This window comes from Medicago truncatula, chromosome 7 (assembly GCF_003473485.1).
Source record: "Medicago truncatula cultivar Jemalong A17 chromosome 7, MtrunA17r5.0-ANR, whole genome shotgun sequence".
Lineage (NCBI taxonomy): Eukaryota > Viridiplantae > Streptophyta > Magnoliopsida > Fabales > Fabaceae > Medicago > Medicago truncatula.
The window spans coordinates 37,270,347-37,293,457 of NC_053048.1; the positions used below are offsets into that span (position 1 = coordinate 37,270,347).

At 32.4% G+C, this 23,111-nt stretch overlaps 3 protein-coding genes across 3 annotated transcripts; 2 read left to right on the top strand and 1 right to left on the bottom strand.

Annotated features, from left to right (window-relative positions):
• The first annotated feature begins 1,574 nt into the window (after positions 1 to 1,574).
• On the top strand, positions 1,575 to 4,481 carry LOC11427442 (thioredoxin F-type, chloroplastic). Its single transcript, NM_001422390.1, has 3 exons — positions 1,575 to 1,931; positions 3,897 to 3,996; positions 4,086 to 4,481. The coding sequence occupies exons 1-3, from the start codon at positions 1,606 to 1,608 to the stop codon at positions 4,218 to 4,220; spliced, it is 561 nt and encodes a 186-aa protein (NP_001409319.1). The 5' UTR covers positions 1,575 to 1,605; the 3' UTR covers positions 4,221 to 4,481.
• Positions 4,482 to 9,277: 4,796 nt separating this feature from the next.
• Positions 9,278 to 15,134, top strand: LOC11442547 (glutamine--fructose-6-phosphate aminotransferase [isomerizing] 2). The gene is made up of 11 exons (XM_003624146.3): positions 9,278 to 9,509; positions 9,591 to 9,763; positions 10,038 to 10,149; positions 10,661 to 10,806; positions 11,457 to 11,621; positions 11,876 to 12,236; positions 12,328 to 12,578; positions 12,678 to 12,792; positions 13,932 to 14,187; positions 14,265 to 14,433; positions 14,761 to 15,134. Exons 1-11 carry the CDS (start codon positions 9,278 to 9,280, stop codon positions 14,842 to 14,844), a joined length of 2,064 nt encoding a protein of 687 aa, XP_003624194.1. The 3' UTR covers positions 14,845 to 15,134.
• A 3,678-nt stretch (positions 15,135 to 18,812) lies between these two features.
• Positions 18,813 to 21,146, bottom strand: LOC11442358 (uncharacterized). Its single transcript, XM_003624148.4, has 2 exons — positions 20,559 to 21,146; positions 18,813 to 19,298 (listed from the first exon to the last, which is right to left on the bottom strand). The coding sequence occupies exons 1-2, from the start codon at positions 21,027 to 21,029 to the stop codon at positions 19,257 to 19,259; spliced, it is 513 nt and encodes a 170-aa protein (XP_003624196.1). The 5' UTR covers positions 21,030 to 21,146; the 3' UTR covers positions 18,813 to 19,256.
• Positions 21,147 to 23,111: the final 1,965 nt, after the last annotated feature.

Genomic DNA, 23,111 nt, shown 5'->3' on the forward strand with positions numbered 1-23,111 from the left:
ACTGTTTCTTGTTTTTTTGAACTCCATGAAAAAACTCCTGATCCAAAGCTAAAACAATACCCCGAGGTACTTTTCATATCATCAATGAATCCTGCAGTCACTGTCAGAGAACCCAAACAGCTTAAATTCCTTGCTTTTCTTGAACTTGATGCCAAAGTTGATTGTGCTTTTGATGTATCTAAACCACCCTCTTAGCAGCCTTCAAGTGAATTTTGCTTGCACAGTGCATGAACCGAGATAAGATATTTACAGCATTCAAGATGTCTGGTCTTGTTGCTGTAAGATACATAAGGCATCCAATCAAACCTCTAAAGTATGCCTCGTCCACTTTTTCAGTTTCATCTTCTTTACTCAACTTCTCCTTTTGATTCATAGGAGTGTTTACTGACTTGCAATCCTCCATATGAAATTTTTTCAGAATTTCCCTTGCATATTTCTTTTGACAAATGAAAACTTCATCTTGACTTTGCTTAATCTCCATTTCGAGAAAAAAAAGTCATTAGCCCCAGATCTGTCATCTCAAATACTTTTGTCATTTCCATCTTGAATTCATCAATCAAGGTTGAATTATTTTCAGTGACAAAAATATCATCAACATAAAGAGATATAACAAGAATATCAACCTCACATTGCTTAATGTAAAGAGTGGATTCAGATAAACTTTTAGCAAAGCCTAAACACAACATATGGTTATCTACTCTATTGTACCAGGCTCTTGGAGCTTGCTTCAGTCCATAAAGACCTTTCTTGAGGAGATAAACCTTGTCTTCTTCTCCTTTCTTCATAAAGCATTTGGGTTGTTCAACATAGATTTCTTCTTGCAAGAAACCATTTAGAAATGCTTATTTAACATCTAATTGGTACACTTTCCAACCCATTTGTACTGCAACAGCAAGCAACAACCTAATAGTATCTAGCCTGGCAACTAGTGCAAATGTGTTTGAGTAGTCTACTCCAAAAATCTGAGCATAGCCTTTAACCACCAGCCTCGCCTTGTGCTTGTTGATGGAGCCATCAACATTTAGCTTGGTTTGAAACACCCACTTAACCCCAATGATTTTTCTGTCTTGAGGTCTATCAACAAGTTGCCATGTATTATCACTTTAGTAAGTAATAGAAAAAATATCACTTTGTAGGCCGGTAAAAGTGAGAAATAAAGTTCATAAATCCGACTAAATTGTCAAAATTATTGGAGCAAATATCATGACCGAGATTGAAGCTGAACTCGGCACTTATATTTGTGAGTATTTAATAATTATTGTGATATTTGGTTTATCACCTAATAGAAAAAGCCACAAATGAAAAAAAAAAAAAAAATTGACTCAAAAAATAAAAGAGATATTCTAAGGGAATCTTAGCATCCAATTATGTAAAAGAAGGGTCACAAATCACAATTCCAAAAACAATATCACACATAATCGCACATCTCTTTCATTTTCGTTTCATTCAAATTTACCAATTCCACCTTCATATTAACAACCGCAACAATACCATACACAAACTCCAAGGGCAATACCGTATTTTCATTCATCACTCCCACTCTTCTTCCCCTTCACAATCACCACCACACGACCATATCTCAGAGTCCAATTCTTCACTCTCCACATGCCAACACCAATGGCTCTTAATCTCTGCACCTCCCCTAAATGGATTGGCACCACCGTCTTTGATAGTACTTCTTCATCGAAGCTATCACTTGGTTCATCTTCTTCTACTGCTTCATTTTCTTCTTCCATTTTGAATTCAAAGAGTGTTGGTCTCAAGAGCTTAAGCTTGAGGAAGAGTGGGAGTTTCAGTGTAAGATCAAGCTTGGAAACTACGGGCCCCACCGTGACTGTCGGACAAGTTACTGAAGTTAATAAGGACACGTTTTGGCCCATCGTTAATGCCGCCGGTGATAAAACCGTCGTGCTCGACATGTACACTCAATGGTATATTTTATTTCATTACTTATATAATTAATAATTAATTTATATTTATTATCATATTATATGATCAAAAAAAGAATTATTCTTTACCTTGTTTCATACAGCTAGAGCTAGCTTTAGGTAGTTCTAAAAGTACAACTAAGATGCTAATATACTCTAAGGTAGATTCGATATGCTGAGATGTGAATTCCAACTTGCATTTTCTCATTTATGTGTACGAGTGAGTTTCGTTGTTAGATAATGATTAACGTCGCCACGTTGGGTACAAGTTCTTCACATAAGTTTTGACCAATCAATTAGAGAATGAGGGTCGAAGGTATCCAAAATGGTTTATGATGATAAGTTATCTCAAAGAGTTTATGAAACTAAGTTGAGTCTTGCACAAGTGTTTATGTCATAAATTAAGTCTAAATAAGCTCTTTCAAGCGTTCTCTAAATATGTTTTATGGAGTTTGAATGTGTTTTAGCAAGTAATATGATTTGGTAAACTATAATTGGACATCATGCAAATCTTGTTAACACTTGTGTATGTATACCAAAACTCTTTACTTTATGACTTCCCCTGTTTTCTGTGTTATGCAACCATGCACGACTTTATTAGTTACTTTCACTTGGTGTCCATTGATCACTACATCTTGGTGACCTTATCAGATATCTCACACAAAACTTTCATAATTTATGAATATGGCATTTCACATTTGCACTAGTTTTCTGTGACTTGATAGTTGGTTTCTAAATTTCATAATGTTGCCTCTCTATATATCTATCTCCCTGTTTTTGACAAACATAGATAATCAATTGTAGATCAAGTTTATATTCCTCCCATCGTGTCACTAAACAACATCACTGTGATGTATCATATCTTTACATAAGTGAGGTTCAAGACAAATCTCTTCAAGGTCACACCAAAGAACATTATACGATGAAGAGTGGGAAAGGGTTTTCTCTAAACTAAGGGGTTTATTGGAGGGGGAAGTGAGAAGTTTTAACAGTTGTGAAACAATCAAGGGAGCACAGTTACATAACATCAAATCTTTTATGCACATGCATGCATTTTATCATAACTGCAAGTAGTAGCTGTTAACTTTCTAATGAACGGGTATAACTATTCATTTTCTGCTATGAAGTGAATCCTTATGTTTTAATATACAATGCCTGTATTTGAGGTAAAAAGAAGAGGTAATTCACTGGTTTGGAACTTAATTAAAGACAAAGTGGGAATAAAGTAGCATTACTAAAGTTCTTATTTTGTAGGCTGAATATCAAAAGGAATATTCAGCATTCATGCTTTCCAATCTGGTTGAAAGCTTCAAAGTTGGCCTTTGGTATACAATTAAACATCATACTTATCGGTCATGATATGTTTAGCAAAGACCAATTCAAGGTGTAGTCATCGGCTGAGGTTGTGTCATTGACTTATTTTTTAGGATATGATGTACATGTAGCCAAATCAGGGTGTGCTTGTATATAATTATTGATAACTTGCTTTACTTTATTTAGCTTGCGGAAGAGTAATTTTTTTTCAATCTTTCTCCATGTGCATAAGAGTGGATTGTTCATGACTCATGAGTGTTGTTGGGATGTCATGTAACCTAAATAGTGATCAGCCAACTGATCATTTCATTAGTTTTTTAAAAAGGGGGAAACAAGTTTCTTTGGGTTACAACGAAAACAAAGCTGATAAAAAGGTTAATTGATTTTGGTCATTCAAACTCAAACTCTGATGTACTACCACTGGGGTCTAGTGCAAGTAGTTGGTGCGCAATGTGTGAGTGCTGTAAACTCTAGGGTATCGAGTTCAATTCCTACTCAAAAATAAAATAAAATCAATCTCGGTGTGGTTTTGCAGCAATGATTATTTTAAGGATCATGATTTTGATTAATCCATTATGACATTGTTATCACTGCTGCTAAATATTAAGTAGAGATTTAGATAACCTTGGATATGATTTTTCATAAATTCTGCAGGTGTGGTCCTTGCAAAGTGATAGCTCCAAAGTACAAAGAATTAGCTGAGAAGTATTTGGATGTTGTCTTTCTAAAGCTTGATTGCAACCAAGATAACAAGGTATGGATGTAATAATGTACTAAATAGTAGATAGTCTATGGTTGCTCATGCTTTCTTGGACTGACACAGTATTTAATGGTTATTGGCAGCCCTTGGCTAAAGAGCTAGGAATTAAGGTGGTTCCCACTTTTAAAATTCTGAAAGACAGCAAGATTGTAAAAGAAGTAACTGGAGCTAAATATGATGATTTGGTCTTTGCCATTGACACTGTTCGTTCTAGCTAAACAATATTACAACTATTCTCTTGCTATGTAAAAATATCATGCGTGATTCCCTCTGTAAGTATTTCTAATGCAATTGTAAGCTGCTGAGTGGAAGATGAGGAAATGTCACCATGTTGTTGTAAGCTGTAATTGATTATTCCCTATGCATAGGGAAAAGTTGCTTAAAATTATTTCTGTTATCAACTTGATCATGGGCTATCTATAAAGGTGGCTCAGATTGCTTTTATTTTTTATTTTTAAAATAAATCTACATTAGCTAAATATAAATTAAGTCAGTGCTGTCATGGGATACCTAGTGTACACGGGTATTATGGTATGTGCCAAAACACCATACACTTAATGACGTCTAGTATTACACTATAGTTAGTTACGGTGTTTGAGAAGTTTGGTTAAGAGTTTGTTAGAGTTAGTTATTCAACTAAACTCTATATATAGGGACACCCATGTACCATTTATCTCATCTTTTATACAATTGTTTCTTACTGATAACTCCTAGAGAACATTATGCATTCTATCTTTTCATTGTATAGGACCTTGATACTCGGCATCCTCTGATTCATAACATCTAGCAACAGAGGAACTTCTCTCGCACCCAAGATCATTTCGGCTGGACAAAACACAGGTGTACGAAAAACGGGTTTTTCTACCCCCGAAGTACATTTCTAGAACTTGTGTGGTTGTTTAGAAATGTGTGGTGAGAAAATTCACTCCCAATTCCTAAAAAATCTCCTCACAAAATAAAATTCCTAAAATCTTTCATATGATTAAACTACCCGAGGGAGGGACCCATCTAACTTTCCAAATTTTTATCTTGCAAATGCAAACTGATTTACCAGAAGCTGCCTCAATTGAATCAACCAAAGTTTTGATCTTACTCATAGAGTCATAGTTAAAAAAAGATCATTTCTAGTCCTTCCACTCACTTAATGTAGGTGACAAAAAAAAAGAATGAATCTAGTGACGAAAATCATCCTCAAAGAAATCCTTCATATTCAAAGATCCTTGCAAATCCCAAATAGTTTAAATTGCTTGGCAGTCCCGTATATGAGGTAAAGAATCATTTTCCACGCCACATTTCGGACAAGAACCATCTGATGTCAAATGATGAGAAATTCGAAGCAGATATGTAGGAAGGCTGATATGCGTACATTGCCATAGGAAATGTTTTAAATTCTCAAGACATTGAGACGAGAAAATGTTTTCTAATAAGCATGTGACTGAGGACATAACATGCTAAAAGGATATGTGTTGGTTTGTGGAAAATGTGAGTAAAATCACAAATGGAATAAGATCACATGTGCAATCTTTGTCTAGCGATTTATCATACCACTAATACACTTTAAGCTAAAATATATTTTTGTTCCTTGCAAATATAGCGAATTTGAGTTTTGGTACCTGATAAAAAAAAAAAATTGAATTCCGTCCCTGCAAAAATTTTTGTTTTTTAAAATAGTCTTTGGGTCCACTTTTTAGCTGATTTATCACATTTTTGCTTATGTGATCTTATTGACCGTGCAAAAACGTACACATGGCACAAAAGTAGCAATTGTTTTAATTAAAATATTTAAAAATCATTTTAATTAAAATTAAATTTAGTTTCTAAAATAAAATAAAAAAGTTTAATTAAATATAAAATTAGAGAGTGAGCAAACCATTGCCATAACCACACCACCACCTTGGACAGGTTTACAACCACTGCCATAACCACCACCACCTCTACCACCATAACCACCTCCACAATCTAAAGCAATAAATCCAATTTATTACTCAAACCAATTCTTCTCAAATTGATTCAACACAAACAGAAGAAGAAAAAACAAGCAAGAATTGATTCAAGGCAATCAGAATTTATCCCAAATTGATTCAACACATCACAGAAGTTTTATGGAATTGTTTGTCAACGAACAAAAACAATAGAATAGCAGAAAATCAGAGAAACGTGAACAACACAAGCGCACGACAAGACCACGATGGCTTGATGTGAAAATGAGATCAGAAATCGAAAACGATAGAGGCATACTCGATTGTGGCGGCCGCAGATCACAAGGAGGCGGATCCAGATAATAAAACGAGAGGGATTTGGATGGATTTCGATCTGAATTTCAGCCATGCCGTTTTCTAGAATTTTGATTTCCAGAAATTCGATTTGAGGAAAATTAATTGATGAATGATTGAATGGAACAGCAAAGAAGAATAGGTGGAGGAAGGAAAAGGAGAGATATGCAAAGAAGAAGAAGAAGGAGGAGGAGGAACAGATTTATCAATTAAAATTTAGGGATGAACATGAATTAATTTGTTGATGAAGATGAATGTTGGTTGAAATTAAAATTAAAATTACCCCTTTTTTGCTGTTTTTCTAATTAAAATTAATTGATTTTTTTAAATTCCAAAAATATGTTATTTGAATTTTTAAAATGTTTTTAAAATATGATAAATGACATAATTGCCACGTGGAGGACATATGTGAAGCTTAACACATTCAGCAACTGACATGTAGGCAGAAATGTGACAAATTAATCAGCAAAAAAGTGGAGTCAAGGACTATTTTTTTTGCAGGGACGGATTTCAAAAAAAAAATTTACCAGGACCAAAATCCAAACTCATCATATTTGCAAGGACCAAAATCATATTTTAGCCTACGTTTTATATCTGTCCATCTTTGGTAGGAAATCCGAATGTAACTTATTGACATATTTTAAAATAGACCTCCAAGTACAAGAGAGATACCTTGAAAAGAATTGCAATTAAGAATTTCTTAAGATGGCATATGGTCATCCGATGTACTTCCCAAATAAAGTAATATTAGATGATCTAGAATTTTAATTTACAATTATTTTCAATTTTTTGTGTTAATAACATGTTTGGTTTCGTGTTTTCTACTGCAAACTTGCACTAAATTTGACTTTTTACCGTGATTTGTTGAAGCGAACAAATGCAGGTAGGGTTTAGTATGGGAAAGGGGAGTTGTTTCTCATTATGGAAAAGTAAATCTTAACCATTAAATTAAAGAGGAACATTGATTTTATCATAATCTCTCTACACTAAATTTATTCCCCTTTATCTTCAACCTTACAATCATCAACCAACACAAATAAACCCCACCAGCACCACCGATTTTGGCATTAACTCTTCATTGTAATTGCTTGAAATTACCACAACAAACCATTTTTGTTCTAATGGAATCAACAATAACATTCCTTTACTAGAACAAGTAATTATGGCAAGATGAGATGAGACAAAGCTTGGCTGGTTACCATTCCAACAACTTAATGAGACAAATCTTCACAAACTGCTCTAAATATTTTTCTTCTCTCTTCCTACATTTTTTACTTCAATTTTCTATGCTAAATGGGTCACTATTTTCTCTTCGTTTTTGTTTTCTCTGTAAATCAAACGTTCTCTGAATCAATTTTTTTTTATGTTTTTTTGGTATTTTTTTCAATTAAGTTTTAATAAATGAATTAGTTTGAATAAGTTTTTTTTTAGAAACGGAAAACAAAAAATGGCGTGAATTTATGTGTTGTTTCTATGACTGATTTTTAAGAAGGACTATGAGTGATTTTTAATGTCAATTTTATTTCCATTTGAAAAAGACAGAACGAAAGTGATGGAATTCATCTGCCATGGAGGTTGAAGACAATGTGAAAAAAAATATAGTGGAGTCATATGATAAAATTGGTATTCCTATTTAATCTAATGGTTTACCCACCCATATAAATAAATAAATAATATGATATTATCTATGATATTATATATCTATTAAAAAAAGTATAATAAAATATATGATAAATAGCATACGTATTAACCTTTATATATTTCTACAACTAAATATCCATATGATGTATGTATTGACACATCAATTTTTATTTATTAATATTATGAACATGTTATATTAAATAAACAATAAATACATCAACTCATTTATTATAAGGGTATTTTTGTCATTTACTAAATATATATCTTTCTTTCCTTTCACGTTCATTTCTTAATCATTTATTCCTTTTACTTTCTTTCTTCATACTATCCAAACATACCCTTAATCATGTTCACCCTATGTATGTTTAAGAATTAGTTCAATTGAGATAAGTATTTATCACTTCATCTATTTAAAAAATCGTTACATTATAAATTGAGCATGATTGTCCACACAAAAAGGAGTTTTCTATTCTCTATTTCCAATTGTATGTATATACCAGCCACGTTTATCTAGCACAAGCAAAACAATTACTCCCTCCGTTTCAAAAGGTGTATCGTTTTAGCCAAAAAAAATTGTTTCAAAATGAATGTCAATTTACATTTCCAATACAACTTTAATTTTTTTCTTCCAACTTTACCTTCAATAAATACTCCAACTTTTTTCTCTCAGACAATTTTAAATACAACTTTAAATTTGTCTTATTCTTAAAAAGTAAGGTTATTTTAATAAAATTACTATAACATTCGACTATTTTATTTCCTTCTCTCATACATGTGATGGGAGCAGAAGTAAACCCCAAGAATGAAACTGATAAAAAAAAAATGAAAACGAATAAAGAAGATAGATTTATTAAAATAAGTAAATGAAAAACAAACAGCAATTGGTAGTGGCGGAGGGGCCAACCAACCAGAATTACCTGTAAAAATATGACTGTGCTATGAAGTTTGACTGCATCCACCCAACCAGACACCGCCACGTCAGAATGTCTGATGCCGATTGGAATGACAAAAGTACCCCCAGGCGCGTAATTGCAAAAATGGAGTTAAAGGAAAGAAATCGTTTCTCCCTCCATCAGAGGGAATGAAGCAGGTGGAGGTTTCTTATTTGCTCGTGTGACACAACTCACTACATTACTAGTCAAATTTGTAGGGCGCAATCATATCATAAAATTAAATCAACATTCTTTTTTGATCACATTTAATTAAATTATCATTTCACTCATTTAATTTTATTTTTTTATTAAAAAAAAAAAAAACTGAACTGAGTATGAGTTTCAGAGCGAGCTCGGTTTTGCATAAATCAAATTCAAAAGATTGAAAAGAAGAAGAAGAGAAGTGAGTAAAAAAGAAGATTATTGAAAATGTGTGGTATATTCGCGTATCTGAATTACAACGTGGAAAGAGAAAGAAGATACATCTTACAAGTTCTGTTCAACGGTTTAAGACGGTTAGAATATCGTGGTTACGATTCCGCCGGAATCGCCATTGATTCTTCTTCAAAACCTCAATGCTCTTCCGATTTCACTTCCTTTCCTCCTCTTGTCTTCCGTCAAGAAGGCAACATCGAATCACTCGTCAAATCCGTTTACCAAGGTTCATTTCATCTTCATACTCTTCTTGATCTTTATTTTTTGAGTTTTGATGTTTGACAATGCAATTGTGTGATGGAAACAGAGGTTGGTGAAATTGAATTGAACTTGGAGGAAAGTTTCGGCACTCATGCTGGAATTGCGCATACGCGTTGGGCTACACATGGTGAGCCTGCTCCCAGGAATAGTCATCCACAAACTTCAGGTCCTGCTAATGAGTTCATGGTTGTTCACAATGGTGTGATCACTAATTATGAGGTATCTTACACTTACACTACATTTCATTAACTCGTATTTCATTTTTGTAAAATAGTATGTTGTGATCACTCGTAAACACCCACACTTCGGGTGGAAGATATGTCTGACACCGATGGTTTCAGATGCGATTACATTGAATTATATCATTTTCTCAAATTATTGTTAGTGTCGACGTGTCAGTGTCCATGTTGCGTTCAGCGTCTGTGTTTGTGCTTCATAGGTAATGTGTAGATTTTAGGCTTTTTCAATCACGTGTTTATTGTTACTTGTTTAGGTTTTGAAGGCAACGCTGCTCCGACATGGCTTTACCTTTACATCAGAAACAGATACGGAAGTAATTCCCAAGCTTGCCAAATATGTTTATGACAAAGCAAATGAAGCAGCTGGTAATTGAGCTATTTTGAATTGTGTGTCCAAGAAATATTTTTTATTTTTATCGTTAAATTTACATGAAATTAATGAGATTAAGTTATGTATTGTATGGATCTCTTTTTTTGCATGGACTAAAACTAAGCACGATTTAGTTCTCAAGCCTTTATTGATGTAATTGGTAATTGTGAATTTTATATATAAACTGTGAGAAGGACTGAAGGTGGAGACTGACAAAATGAGATGACCATTTTAGTACTCAAATGCTAGACTGAACTTTTTTTTTATGAATTTGTTTGAAAAATAGTGTTGCCATTTGGTTCACAATGATATGATAAGTTTGCGTGTTTTGAGTTTGAATTAATGCTGCTTAAGTATTTTGGATTTTTCTTATATTTGTGTGTTTTTGGAAGTTTATCACTGAGCTACCTTTTGAACGTCTCTTTATTAAAGGAGCCTATGCGGGTTAAGTATTTTGGATTCCATTGTGGACGGTGTTGGCTGAGTAGCTTTCCAATCATGTTGCAGGTGATCAGGTTGTTACCTTCAGTCAAGTTGTTCTGGAAGTTATGAGACATCTTGAAGGAGCTTATGCACTTATTTTCAAAAGTGTACACTATCCTAATGAGCTGATTGCTTGCAAGCGCGGTAGCCCGCTGCTCCTAGGTGTTAAAGTAAGTTATATCCAATTTAGTGGTTGAATTTCTTAGGTCAGTTACCTATTGAAATTGATTGTCCAGGGTCTTTTCCTGGAAATGATTGTTTTGGTTTTACCTGTTTCTCTTGACGTATTGATGATGCTTCTAGTTAGACAGCATAAAGAACTCTTGAGGAATGTAGTTGTTTTAGTCGGCATTCAGTGTTTTGATACATAAAAGTGGGCCAATTGTTTAAATGCTACCGCTTTTGCCAATATTAGCCGTCAGATATTTTGTTTAAATGCTACCGCTTTTGCCGGTATTAGCTGTCATATATTGGGAGCTTAAATTTCACTTTATATTGCTTGGCTTATCAAATCAAAACAATTATTAATTTAAAAGAGGGAAATGAATAACTCATTTTGCATGCATTCTCAGTGCTACTGACAAAGAAAACCCTTTGAAATAATCATTAGTTCAACACCATAATAAGCCTAAGAAGACGACTTTCGTACAAATCCTCCCGTAAATCATCACTTGACCCATCCTCTTTTTCTTTCTATCAAGTATTTCGCAATACCACCTTTTATAATATTAATTTATTCATCATGGTTAATGCATAAATTGAGTGAGGATGAAGAACTTCTGATTGACATTGTTTAAACTGATTATTGCTCTAATTTCAGGAACTGACAGAAATTAAGGAAAACGGTTCAGCCTTTGAGGAAAACAAATTCCTATCTAAGGATGGAAAGCCCAAAGAACTGTTTTTGTCCAGTGATGCTAATGCTGTGGTTGAGCATACCAAGAAAGTGCTAGTTATTGAGGATGGTGAAGTTGTGCATCTCAAGGTAGATACAGTAACCTCCCTTTTTGATAAAGTAACCTAACACTCACAAATACTTCCATAAGAATGAAGTAACCTAACCTCACTTTATCTTTCCCTTAATTTCCTCCGTTTCTGGCATGATGAGATGATTGCTCATGTAATTTATAATTCACAGTTACTGTCTGTTGCATTTGATTGATGGATCTATGTGTTGGTTATAAGCATGTCAATTTGAACTAACATATTGTTTTACTTGGAAATGGTTGGTTGTTTAAGGATGGTGGAGTTTCTATTTTGAAGTATGAGAATGACATGGGAGAAAATGGCGCTTCACTCTCTAGAACTTCTTCAGTGCGACGTGCATTATCTGTTCTTGAAATGGAGGTTGAGCAAATAAACAAAGGACATTATGAGCATTATATGCAGAAGGAAATTCATGAGCAACCAGAGTCTCTAACAACCACAATGAGGGGGAGGCTTATACGTGGGGGATCTAGCAAATCCAAGTCTGTTCTGTTGGGTGGACTGAAGGATCACCTCAAAACCATCAGGCGAAGTAGAAGAATAGTTTTCATTGGTTGTGGCACAAGCTATAATGCTGCTTTGGCAGCTAGACCCATCTTGGAAGAACTTTCTGGTCAGTACTGTATGACTTCAATTTTATTTTTTTGTAAGTTTTGCATATTTAAAATGTGTTAAAATGTTGTATTATATACATTGCATTGTAGGTATTCCTGTTACTATGGAAATTGCTAGTGATTTATTGGATCGGGAGGGACCAATATACCGAGAAGATACAGCTGTTTTTGTTAGTCAATCTGGTGAAACCGCAGATACTTTACTTGCACTGCAATATGCTTTAGACAATGGTGCATTGTGTGTTGGGATAACAAACACCGTTGGCAGTGCAATAGCAAGGAACACGCATTGCGGTGTTCATATAAATGCTGGTGCTGAGATTGGTGTGGCAAGTACCAAGGTAAATGTTGTATTTAAAGGATGTCATTTTCTTCATTTTTTATATTTTTCTATTATTGATTTAACCAACGGCCAACTCACACATTTACAACTACTATAGGCATATACAAGTCAAATTGTAGTGATGGCCATGTTAGCTCTTGCAATAGGAGGCGATACTATTTCCAATCAAGCAAGAAGAGAAGCTATCGTAGATGGTCTTTATGACCTGCCAAGTGAGTTTCTGTTGGCCGAGCATCCTAACTGAGTTAATGTCATTTTATGAAATTTGATTATTAGAAATTAGTATATTTTTATCAAACATATACAAACTATTGTACCACTATTTGATTTTTGTGAATGGTATAGGTTTAGTTGGATAGACGAGAGAAGAGATAAACGAAAAGTTAAAATTTTGGATGCATGCTTAGAAACACGGTTTTCACTTAATAAGATAAATTATATGAAATGTAAACATAGCGATAAAATTGAAGAATATACCATGCGACAAATCTCACGTTTTAAGTAGCTCGATTCAATCATAAAAAAATAATAGGGAGATAGAGTGGGATGTTATCATGTTAACCATAGGATCCATGCATAGTGCATGAAATGAAGGAATGCTTTGGCTGTAATTTGTGATAAAAAATGTACCACTTCTCAAAGGAAAATCTACCTCTCAACTATAAGACTTGATGCTGGGTATGAAACTAAATTTTGGGCTGTTATAAGCTAACAAGAAATCAAGCTTAGTGTTGTTGTGGTGAAAATATTACGAGATGAATAAGTAGTCACACAAGTCAAGATAGACTTATAAATTTTACCGTTAGAGAAAAAGTAGAGGTAGCTGATTGTAGAAAAGATTGTAGAATATTGTCATGTGTGGAGAAGACCTGTGAAAATGCCGGTAAGGAGTAAGGGTAGATAGAGAAGGATATTTTCGTTAGATGGAGATAGAGCGGGATTAAGGAAAATTATTTTTTAGAGTTAAATGATCTAGCTTTAAATATGATTCATGCCAGGGTTTAATGGTTTTTTTATTCAACTAGTCGACCTAGCCAAGTGAAAAATTGCTTTGGTTGCTGCTTTGTGGGTTGCGACGATTGGTACGATCAAACAACATCTACTAAAAAGTTTGTAAGAACAAAGCTCGCGCAGAGACTTGTTGCATGCCTTATGTTTTGCTTGGAAGGAACTACTTTAGCTCCTAAACGTTTTATGATAAAAAGAAAAAGAAGAGTGCGAGAAATTAGAACTTCAGCAATCATTGACAACTTTAATTTCAATCAAACTTTTTTTATGACGAATCCATCAAAATACTGAAGCAACTCAGGAGCAGTTCTAGAAGTAATCTAATTAAAATGTTGAATTGTAGACAAAGTCAGAGAGGTGCTGGAGCTTGATCAAGAGATGAAGGATCTAGCAAAACTATTGATTGCTGAGCAGTCTCTTCTTGTCTTTGGGAGAGGATACAACTATGCAACTGCTCTTGAGGGAGCTTTGAAAGTAAAGGAAGTGGCTCTTATGCATAGTGAAGGGATACTCGCAGGAGAAATGAAGCATGGTCCTTTGGCATTAGTGGATGAAAATCTTCCAATTGTTGTTATAGCTACACGTGATGTTTGCTTCAGGTTGGTTGTTTTGACTGTTGAGTAGCTTTATGATCTGAAATTATGAGTTTCATATTGACATCTTTTACATTTGGCAGCAAACAGCAGTCTGTTATTCAGCAACTTCATGCCCGCAGAGGTCGCCTGATAGTTATGTGTTCAAAAGGCGATGCTGCTTCTGTATGCCCTGGTGAATCTTGTAGGGCAATTGAGGTTCCACAGGTTGTGGACTGTCTTCAACCTGTAATTAATGTAGTTCCATTACAGGTATGTTTATAATCTTTTAGTCTGCTTTATTTTATCCTCACACTTAATTTTTCAATATTAGTGTGTTCGAGATTTAATTATTTGTCTGGCTTTATGTAAACATTTTCTCAACTGTGTTGACAATGATTGTGTTCATTAGTATTCCTTTAGCTCCTTGGTATTTTCTCATTTTAAACATAAATATCAGTGTCTATATTCCACATAGACAAATTTTGCAGTTCTATTTTCTTATCATCTAAAATAATAGGCTAGCTTCTTCTTATGTATTCTTCAAAAGATTTGTATATATGGTATACACTTCAACACAGTATTCTTTTTCTGATGCAGTTGCTGGCATATCATCTCACTGTACTGAGGGGATTTAATGTCGACCAGCCTCGTAATCTTGCCAAGAGTGTTACGACGCAGTAGAGCAGTTTGTTTACTAAGGAGAGAGGGACAATTTCGTTGAGTTCTCTTTCTATTATTCTGACAAAAGATAATAGATAATATCAAGGCCCTTTATTATAACTCTTCCCATACGCTGAGACATGATTGTGGTTGATGAACACTTCAATTCTTTATCATAGACAGGGTGACATACTAGCATATTGTAAATTGATAGATGTAGGCTCAGTGATTTCATGTATTTGTTTGATATGGTTGGAATGAGTATATTTTTTCGATAAAAATCATTATGGCATGGCCTTACGTTACAGAGATGTTTTTGAGGCTGAACCCACCACACACCCTTGAAGAAAATGAAATTCTAAACCAGCAAAAACTGTTCATCGGCAACTTTTTATATCCAACAGTGTTGAACGATGTTGTTGGAATATTTTATAGTTCGGGCAAAATTGCAAAACTGACCAAAATTCAAATTAGTCCTGATCTGTATTCACTCAGGCTTTAAATAATAAAAAGCATTTCAAACCTAGTATCACTATGTGTTTTTGTCAAAAAAGAGTGTGTTTTCTACTTTTCTATGTGCTCTGTAAAAAGAAATCTATCTTCCTATCTATTTATCGATGTATTAAAATGAGACACAAACTCTAGCGTTATCATCTCAGTCTTTTCAATCTTCTCTGTTTCTGTCATATGAGCGAATTCTTAACATTGCCATTCCTTGGCTTAGAACCTTTTCAACTTTTCTTTATCTAATAACACGATCAATTTCATAACTTATTTACATTCATTTGTCCTTTATTGTATATAAAGCTTATATTGATCATGTTGATCAATAACCATTGACTTCATAAAGCCTTATGTTTAATCATTACAAAATAAATACTTAATAATTAATCATACGTAATGAAGATATTATAGAATGCGTTTATCATTGAGTTTCATAAAGCCTTATTAATTACCACAAAAAATACTTAATAGTTATAATGCCATCTTACTTATCTTATTAGTAAATATAAGAATGCGTATATCATTCATTGAGTTCATAAAGCTTTATTCTTAATTATCATAAAAAATACTTAATAGTTATAATACCGTCTTACCCTTTTTTTGGTTACAATACCGTCTTACCCTTTAATATAAAGTCTCATTGATTATTTAAAAGTAATTTATTTCACAAGTTTTAAAATAACTTGTGGATTGTCTGTCGATCATTGCTAGATTGGATGATGTGATCAAAGTTAGAACTTCAACCATTTCACTTGTGTGTTTGAGTTTCTAACAGCTATTATTTTTTCGACTATATGCTAACAAAAGAAATAAAATATTAACCCAAGGATTGCACATGTTTATATCTTGTTATATTTACATTTTAAATTGAATAAATACACCCATAAAAAATTTGCCTCTGTAAGTATTTGTTAACTCTTGAGGCACACTTGAACTCCAAAAATCTCCTGAATCCAACTCAGATAAACTTTCCTTTTTAACGTTTGATATATTTCTACTTGCTAGTGGAGGGTAGATGCACTCACCAGCTCAATTTTTTTCTTCTAAATATAGAAATATGACAACTTTTTAATAATATCTGGCGTCCAACATCAAGTAGTAGCTACTAGCTAGTATCTTAGTCATTACATAAGAAAAATATCACACATCTGTTAGAGTTTTTTTTATAAAAAGAATGAAATAAGTGTCATGTTCTATTTCTACGATAAACTCCCCCACAACATTACTACCATGCAATACTTGAAGGTCCCACAAGCCATTGGTTCAATGAATGCTCAATATCTTATCATTACGCATTTTACAAATGTATCATGAATTTAGCCAAAAAGATATTAAGCATAATAGATTTGATCATTTGAGCTAAGGAAGAAAATAAATCTTGGGTGCCCTGAGATATTTACATCAAATGACTAAGGGTGTGTTTGGTAAAATTAAGCTATAAGCTAGCTGATGGTTATTAAGTTAACTGATAGTTGATGGCTGAAAGCTGAAAGCTTATAGCTGAAAATTTAGTTGATTGAAATTAAAGTGTTTGGTAAAACTAGCTTTTTAAGTAATTAATAAATATGAAATGACATGAAAGTACATGTATGTTTAATTTATATAAGTTATATGTATAAACATTTTTTTCACCTGAAAAAATGTATAAACATTTTTAACTAATATATTTATGTTTCTTCAAAAAAAAAAAACTAATATATTTATGTATTTTTCCTCTTGAAAATTATAAATATGAAATATAAACTTCTTTGAGATATTTTTTAACTAAATTTGCTCAACTTTTTAATCATATATCTATCAATTTTTTATGAAAGATTGTATGTTTTATTTTTTTACTTTTGAAAAATTTGTATCTTATATTTAATATGGTAAATATGCGAAAAGAAAAAGAAAAAAAAGCTAAATAAGTAATAGGAATTTAACAGAAACCGTTTCAAACATAAAATCAAGAAAAAAGAGCAATGAGGTAGTGCACCGGTTAAAGATAATAATGTGGGTAGCTTGTATTTTAATGTGGCCAGTTTTTTTGTTTTAAAAAATAATAAAATAATGTTAAAGGTTAAAAATGGAATAAAATGTAAAAAGCTATCAGCTATAAGCTAAAAAGCTACATGAAATAACTTCTCAAAAAAAATTATAAGCTCGTGAGAAAAACTTGTTACCATACACATCACGTTTTCATCCAACAAGCTTATGAGTTAATCCAACAAGCTATAAGCTAGCTTATTTGTGTCACCAAAGCCTAAAGATGGATTACGCATTCAGTGTTACAATTCACTCTCACCACAGCTAATGCAGAAGTCGGCAATGTTCATTTATAACATATAGTATAGTTTTAGATTAACAATTGAAAACCTTGTGTTTAACATCTCAAAACCAACCTAATTGTACTTGCTCCTTTTTTCATATGTTCTTGACAAATTTTCACGCACTTGTGAACTAATAAGAGTGTGTATGGATGGAGTAATGTTTTGAAGGAATGTAATGTTTTGAGGGAATTCAAATACTTTGGGATGAATTTCATTGTTTGGATAATAATTTGAAATATTTTTAAAATGATGGAAATTTATGAAGTATTTTGTTCAAGTTAAATTTAGAGAATTTCAAATGACACTTAAAAGCTAAGAATTTTAAATTTCTTCATTGTTGTTATTTTTCATATTTTGCATTTTGGTCCTTAAATTTTCCAAAAATTTCAAATTGACCTCAATAATTTTCAAAAAATTGCAAATTGGTCCCTCAAATTTTTCAAAAATTATAATTTGACCCCTCAATTTTTTGAAATTTACATTTTGACCCCAAATTTTTTTATTACTTCATCCAAACAAAAGAATGGTGTGGATGTGCACTGAACCTGCTCCAGCGAAAACTTCACATGAGAGAATCCATGCTCTTATGGACGAAATGTGTTTGATTATGGAGTGATAAGAATTGATTTGAACAAATTGACATTATAAATTGATTTTGGATAAAAACAAGTTGAATTTAAAGTGATTAATGCTTAAATGTATTTATGTGGATATTGAATTTAACAATAAATTCAAGGCTAAGATCAATTCTAGAAGCCAAACATGATAAAATTAACTCTACAACCTTTTTGAATCACTTTTACCCAAAACCTCACTAAAGTGGCTATGTTATGTAGATACTCCGCCAAAATTCTAGTTATAGGCGAAATCGGTGGATACTTATGTCTCAAAAAATATCCTTTGACCTCAATCATTCATAATCTAGATATTAGCCAACTACAGCAATTTCCATGTTCCCTCTATACAAAAATCTTGTTCTGTGTAGGACCATGTGCCAGAACATAATGCACATATTAAAATTCCATGTGGAACAACAAACAATTTTAAACAGGGTACAAAAATACAAATTATTGGAGAAACTGCCCCACTGAGTATTAATTGAACCAGAAAATTACAAAGCAAACATTGAAAAATATAGGCAAAATGGTCTATCCTACCTTACCTTAAAGATTTCCATAAAAGAACAATGGGTACTCGCAATATAAATGTAGGCATAGGGAATCAAATCAAATTAGTCACAGTACAAGAACTACCAACACATTATGCTATTTTATTAAAATAGTTGAGTCTACATAAAACAAACCTGAAAAACTTGTGCGCAAAAATAAAAATACCAAAAAAAGATAAGAAAACCTTATTATATAGAACACTTTTAGCAAAATCAAACCATATCCAACATTCCTGACTAGCACAGATTTTGCCAAAACCATAGGCCAAGGTAGCTGACCACCAAAATTGTCATCCTTTGTCCCTTGACAGAGGAGAGATTGATTCCAATCCAAGCAGAAAAAGAAAAAGACTGACTGTACAGAAACAATATCACAAGACCAACCACAGGCACAGCTAAGATGATTGATCTATTTGATCTATAATCCTGAAATGCAGCAACATGCTTATCTTCTACCAAACGGCCCTCAGCACATCATCACTATCAGCATCAACCTGAGTAAATTAAACACCAAATTAATCAAAAAATTCATATACCCTACTGAGATATAAAAACATAAATTTCAGATACCCAACAAAAAAGAAACCAACAGTTCTTGAAAGCCATAAACTTGGTCATGTTTGTTACTACTATATATGATAATGAGTGCAGCTTTTTTTGTCAAATCAAATCAGTCTTTGTAATTGCAGAAAATTGTTGTACGAATTACGCTATGTTACATTGCTATACCACCGATATAGCTATTCTTTGCAAGCTAGTTAATCGGGATTTTACGGAAAATTGGAAAGGAGAAATTATGTAAGATTATACAAAATTCATAAATCTCAAATATATGCATATAAAATAGCTCACATAAATAGTTGCATAAGACTTGCGTAGTTAAATCTTGAAATACTTATCTGATTAAAGCACTAAGACTCACATACCAACATAGCTCACATAACAGCAGCATAACACTTGAAATACATATCTAATTAAAACGTTTAATCAAATTCATAAGTGATAAACAAAACAACTAAAGCTTCTTTATGTAGTTCCACCCCCGTGATCATAATCATTTCAAAGATCGTAGATTATGCACTTTCCACAGGAGTCCACCAAAATCAGATTTTGCTTATACTTGTAACCGCCGAGGGCAAGTATAATCGCAGAAATGTAAGGATTTTGCGATTTGAATTGGGATTATAACTACTATGATTGTTTGACAACAGTGTTAAATAACAAATCGCGGAACAATCGCAGTTTGTTGTTCCGCTAGGCTATAGCGCTGCAGCAGCTATTTGACAACACTTGTTATAAGGTAATAGAATTGTCTAGTGACAACTGACTAAGGCCATGGCTTGTTCAACATGAGATCATAGCTTCAAACCTCACTCTAATTATCAACACTATTATTACACCCGAAAGAAAACTACATAGATATAATTTAAATTTGAAGCATTCATGAATCATACATAGATACCCAGCCATAAAAATCACAACTTCAAATACCCAAATAACAAAGATCATGAATGTCAAATGCCCAACAACAAAAAAAATCACAACATTAAAATACTCCGATAGCAAAAAACCTGAATCTCATACACCCAACTATTAAAAACATGAATTTCATATACCCAACAAAAAAAAAATCACAACTTTAATACCCTAATAACATAAACATGAATCTCATATACCCAAACTACAAAAAATATGAATTTCAGATACCCAACAGAGAAAAAATAAAAAAACAAATCAAGAATGGATGAAAAAACCTCAGGGTTGCAATCAGGGGGATCTTCAAAGAGAGACAAAGAGAATTGTTTATCAGCAACACCAACATCAAAGTGAATAAGACCAGAGCTAGGTAGATCAACACGAATGCCCTTAACAGGAAACCATAAGAACAGTTCCTGAGCAGTCATACCAGATAATCCTTTGATCTTGCCATAACCAAGGGTACCCTTAATATTAGGATCATAGTGAACCTCGTTTTCAAACCTTGCATTACATGGTTCTTTCATCCATACCTGGAATTCACCACTGGTTCCATTGATCTCATACCTCGTTATTCCCTTTGGTAAAAGCCCTACGGGAAGACCCTTTGCCCTTAATTCATCGTATATGGTTGTTGAATTTGAACCGTTTGCGAAGGTGCATAACCATGAAACGCTAAGAACGAGAAGAAGAAGAAGAAGAAGATGGAAATTCGATGGAGAATTTGAAACACCACTAGCCATAGCCATTGAGAGAGAGAGAGAGAGAGAGAGAGAGTGAGTTTGGAGAGATGAAAATCCTCTCCTTTCCCTTTCCTGAATTACTCCAAAGGGCAAGTGAATCTAGTAAATTTGTTATTGTTTTTTGAAGAGGAATTTGTTATATTTATTGTTTTTTTCGGTTCTGTTTGTTTTTTTTAATATATTTTTGTTTTATGATCATACTAATCACTTAGAACCAGAGGATGATGCTAATCTTTTAGGATTATGATAACTAATTATTAAGAAAAAATCAATATGTTTTGGTTTAGAGTCATGCTAATCTATTAGGATCATGCTTTTGAGAAGTATTAGGATCATTTCGTCAAAAGAAAAAGAGAAATATTAGGATCATGCTAACTACCATAAATAAAAATAAATAAATTTTATATTAAAAATATCATTTTTCATACTTATAAGAAGTTAACTACACAACCTTTCCTCTTTCTTTTCCAAAAAAATAAACCTTCCTCTCTAAAAAAAACAAAAAAGAAAGAAGCTACAAAACCTTTAAAAAAAATTCTTCAATTTTAATTTTTTTTTTTAAAAAAGAAAATGTTAAAGAGTATTCTAGGGGTATTTTTTTGTGGTGGCCGGGAATCGAATCCCGGACTTTACATATTTTATGCATTCTCATATCAACTGAACTGAGCTCACGAGGACAGTAGTATTAGTTAATAGACCAAAAATTCGAAAATATTGTATTAAAAAGTGATGAAAATGATGAGTTCAATTTTTTATAAGTTTAAAATTTGTAATTTTATAATGTAAAATAAAAAATTGTAGTTTTCTATAAAAAAAAAAAAAAAAAATTAACAAGTATCATTAAAAACTTGTTAGCAAGACTCTAAAAAAAATTAGCAACACAATTTATTTTCATTTTTGAATTTTACACAAGTTTTAATATAGTTTCATGTGTTTGATTTCTTAACAAACTTCAGAGGATACTTGTTAATATTTTTCTCTGTTTTAATGATATCAACCCTGTCTTTTAGTTTAAAATTCATTCACGTTGAGTTTGCTTTGTGTTGGAGATTGTTTTAGAAAACTACATATATTTATTTATGGAAAAGTAAGGCATAACATATATGAGATTTGGGGTTCAAACATCGATCACACCAAAAAAACTATTCGAATAAATAATCGATCAACTTTCATATTATTTCATTCCATTCCTTAAAAACAAAAAATATTTCATTGTTTGGACATAACCATGGAATTCATTATTTTAATCTTCTCTATCGTCTATGAAACTCATTTCATTTTTTTTTTACAACAGCCTCTCATTTCATACTTAAAAAAAAACTTGTCATTTCATAAAATAAAATAAAAAATAAAAAAAAATCCTTTCTTCTCTAAAAAAAATAAAAAAAAATCCTTTCTCTTAAATTCAAAATTATTATTATTATTATTATTATTATTGGTACAAGATTCTTATTATTTTTCTTAGATTCTAATTATTTTAAAAATCTTAAACACAATTAAAACCCCTAAATATCAGTTGAGTCATGCTAACAAGTGTCATAAAAACAATTAATGGTATTTTATTTTTTACATCTACAGAATTGATTGTAGAACTTCCGAGACACTGGTACTATTTAATTTTCTTAACAAACTTATTATAAATTACCAAAACTAACAAATGCTTTTAAGACACAATTTAAAAAATTTAAATTGTCGATTTTTATGAAAATTTGTATATATAATGCATTGAGAATTGAAATATTTGATTTTTTTTTAAAGAATAATTTCTTTAACTTTGAATCTTTAAAGAGTGTCCCCTCCCCTCCACTCAAAGATCCTATAAATTTGCACGAATATTTTTCGATCATTAAATATAAGAAATGCTAACCTATGCCCTTAAAATACTTGCCAATGTATTAAAGACAAAAATTTCATATTGAAAATTGTGCATTTTATTATTTAATGAGTTAAGAATTGTTGATTTCGATGCATAATTACCATTTGAAGGTTACTTAACATGTGTCCTTAAGACACAAGTGAGCAAGACCTTGAAATACATCCATTCTATTTCCCTTGTTTGGTTGTTTGAACAAAAGAGCAGGAACATTC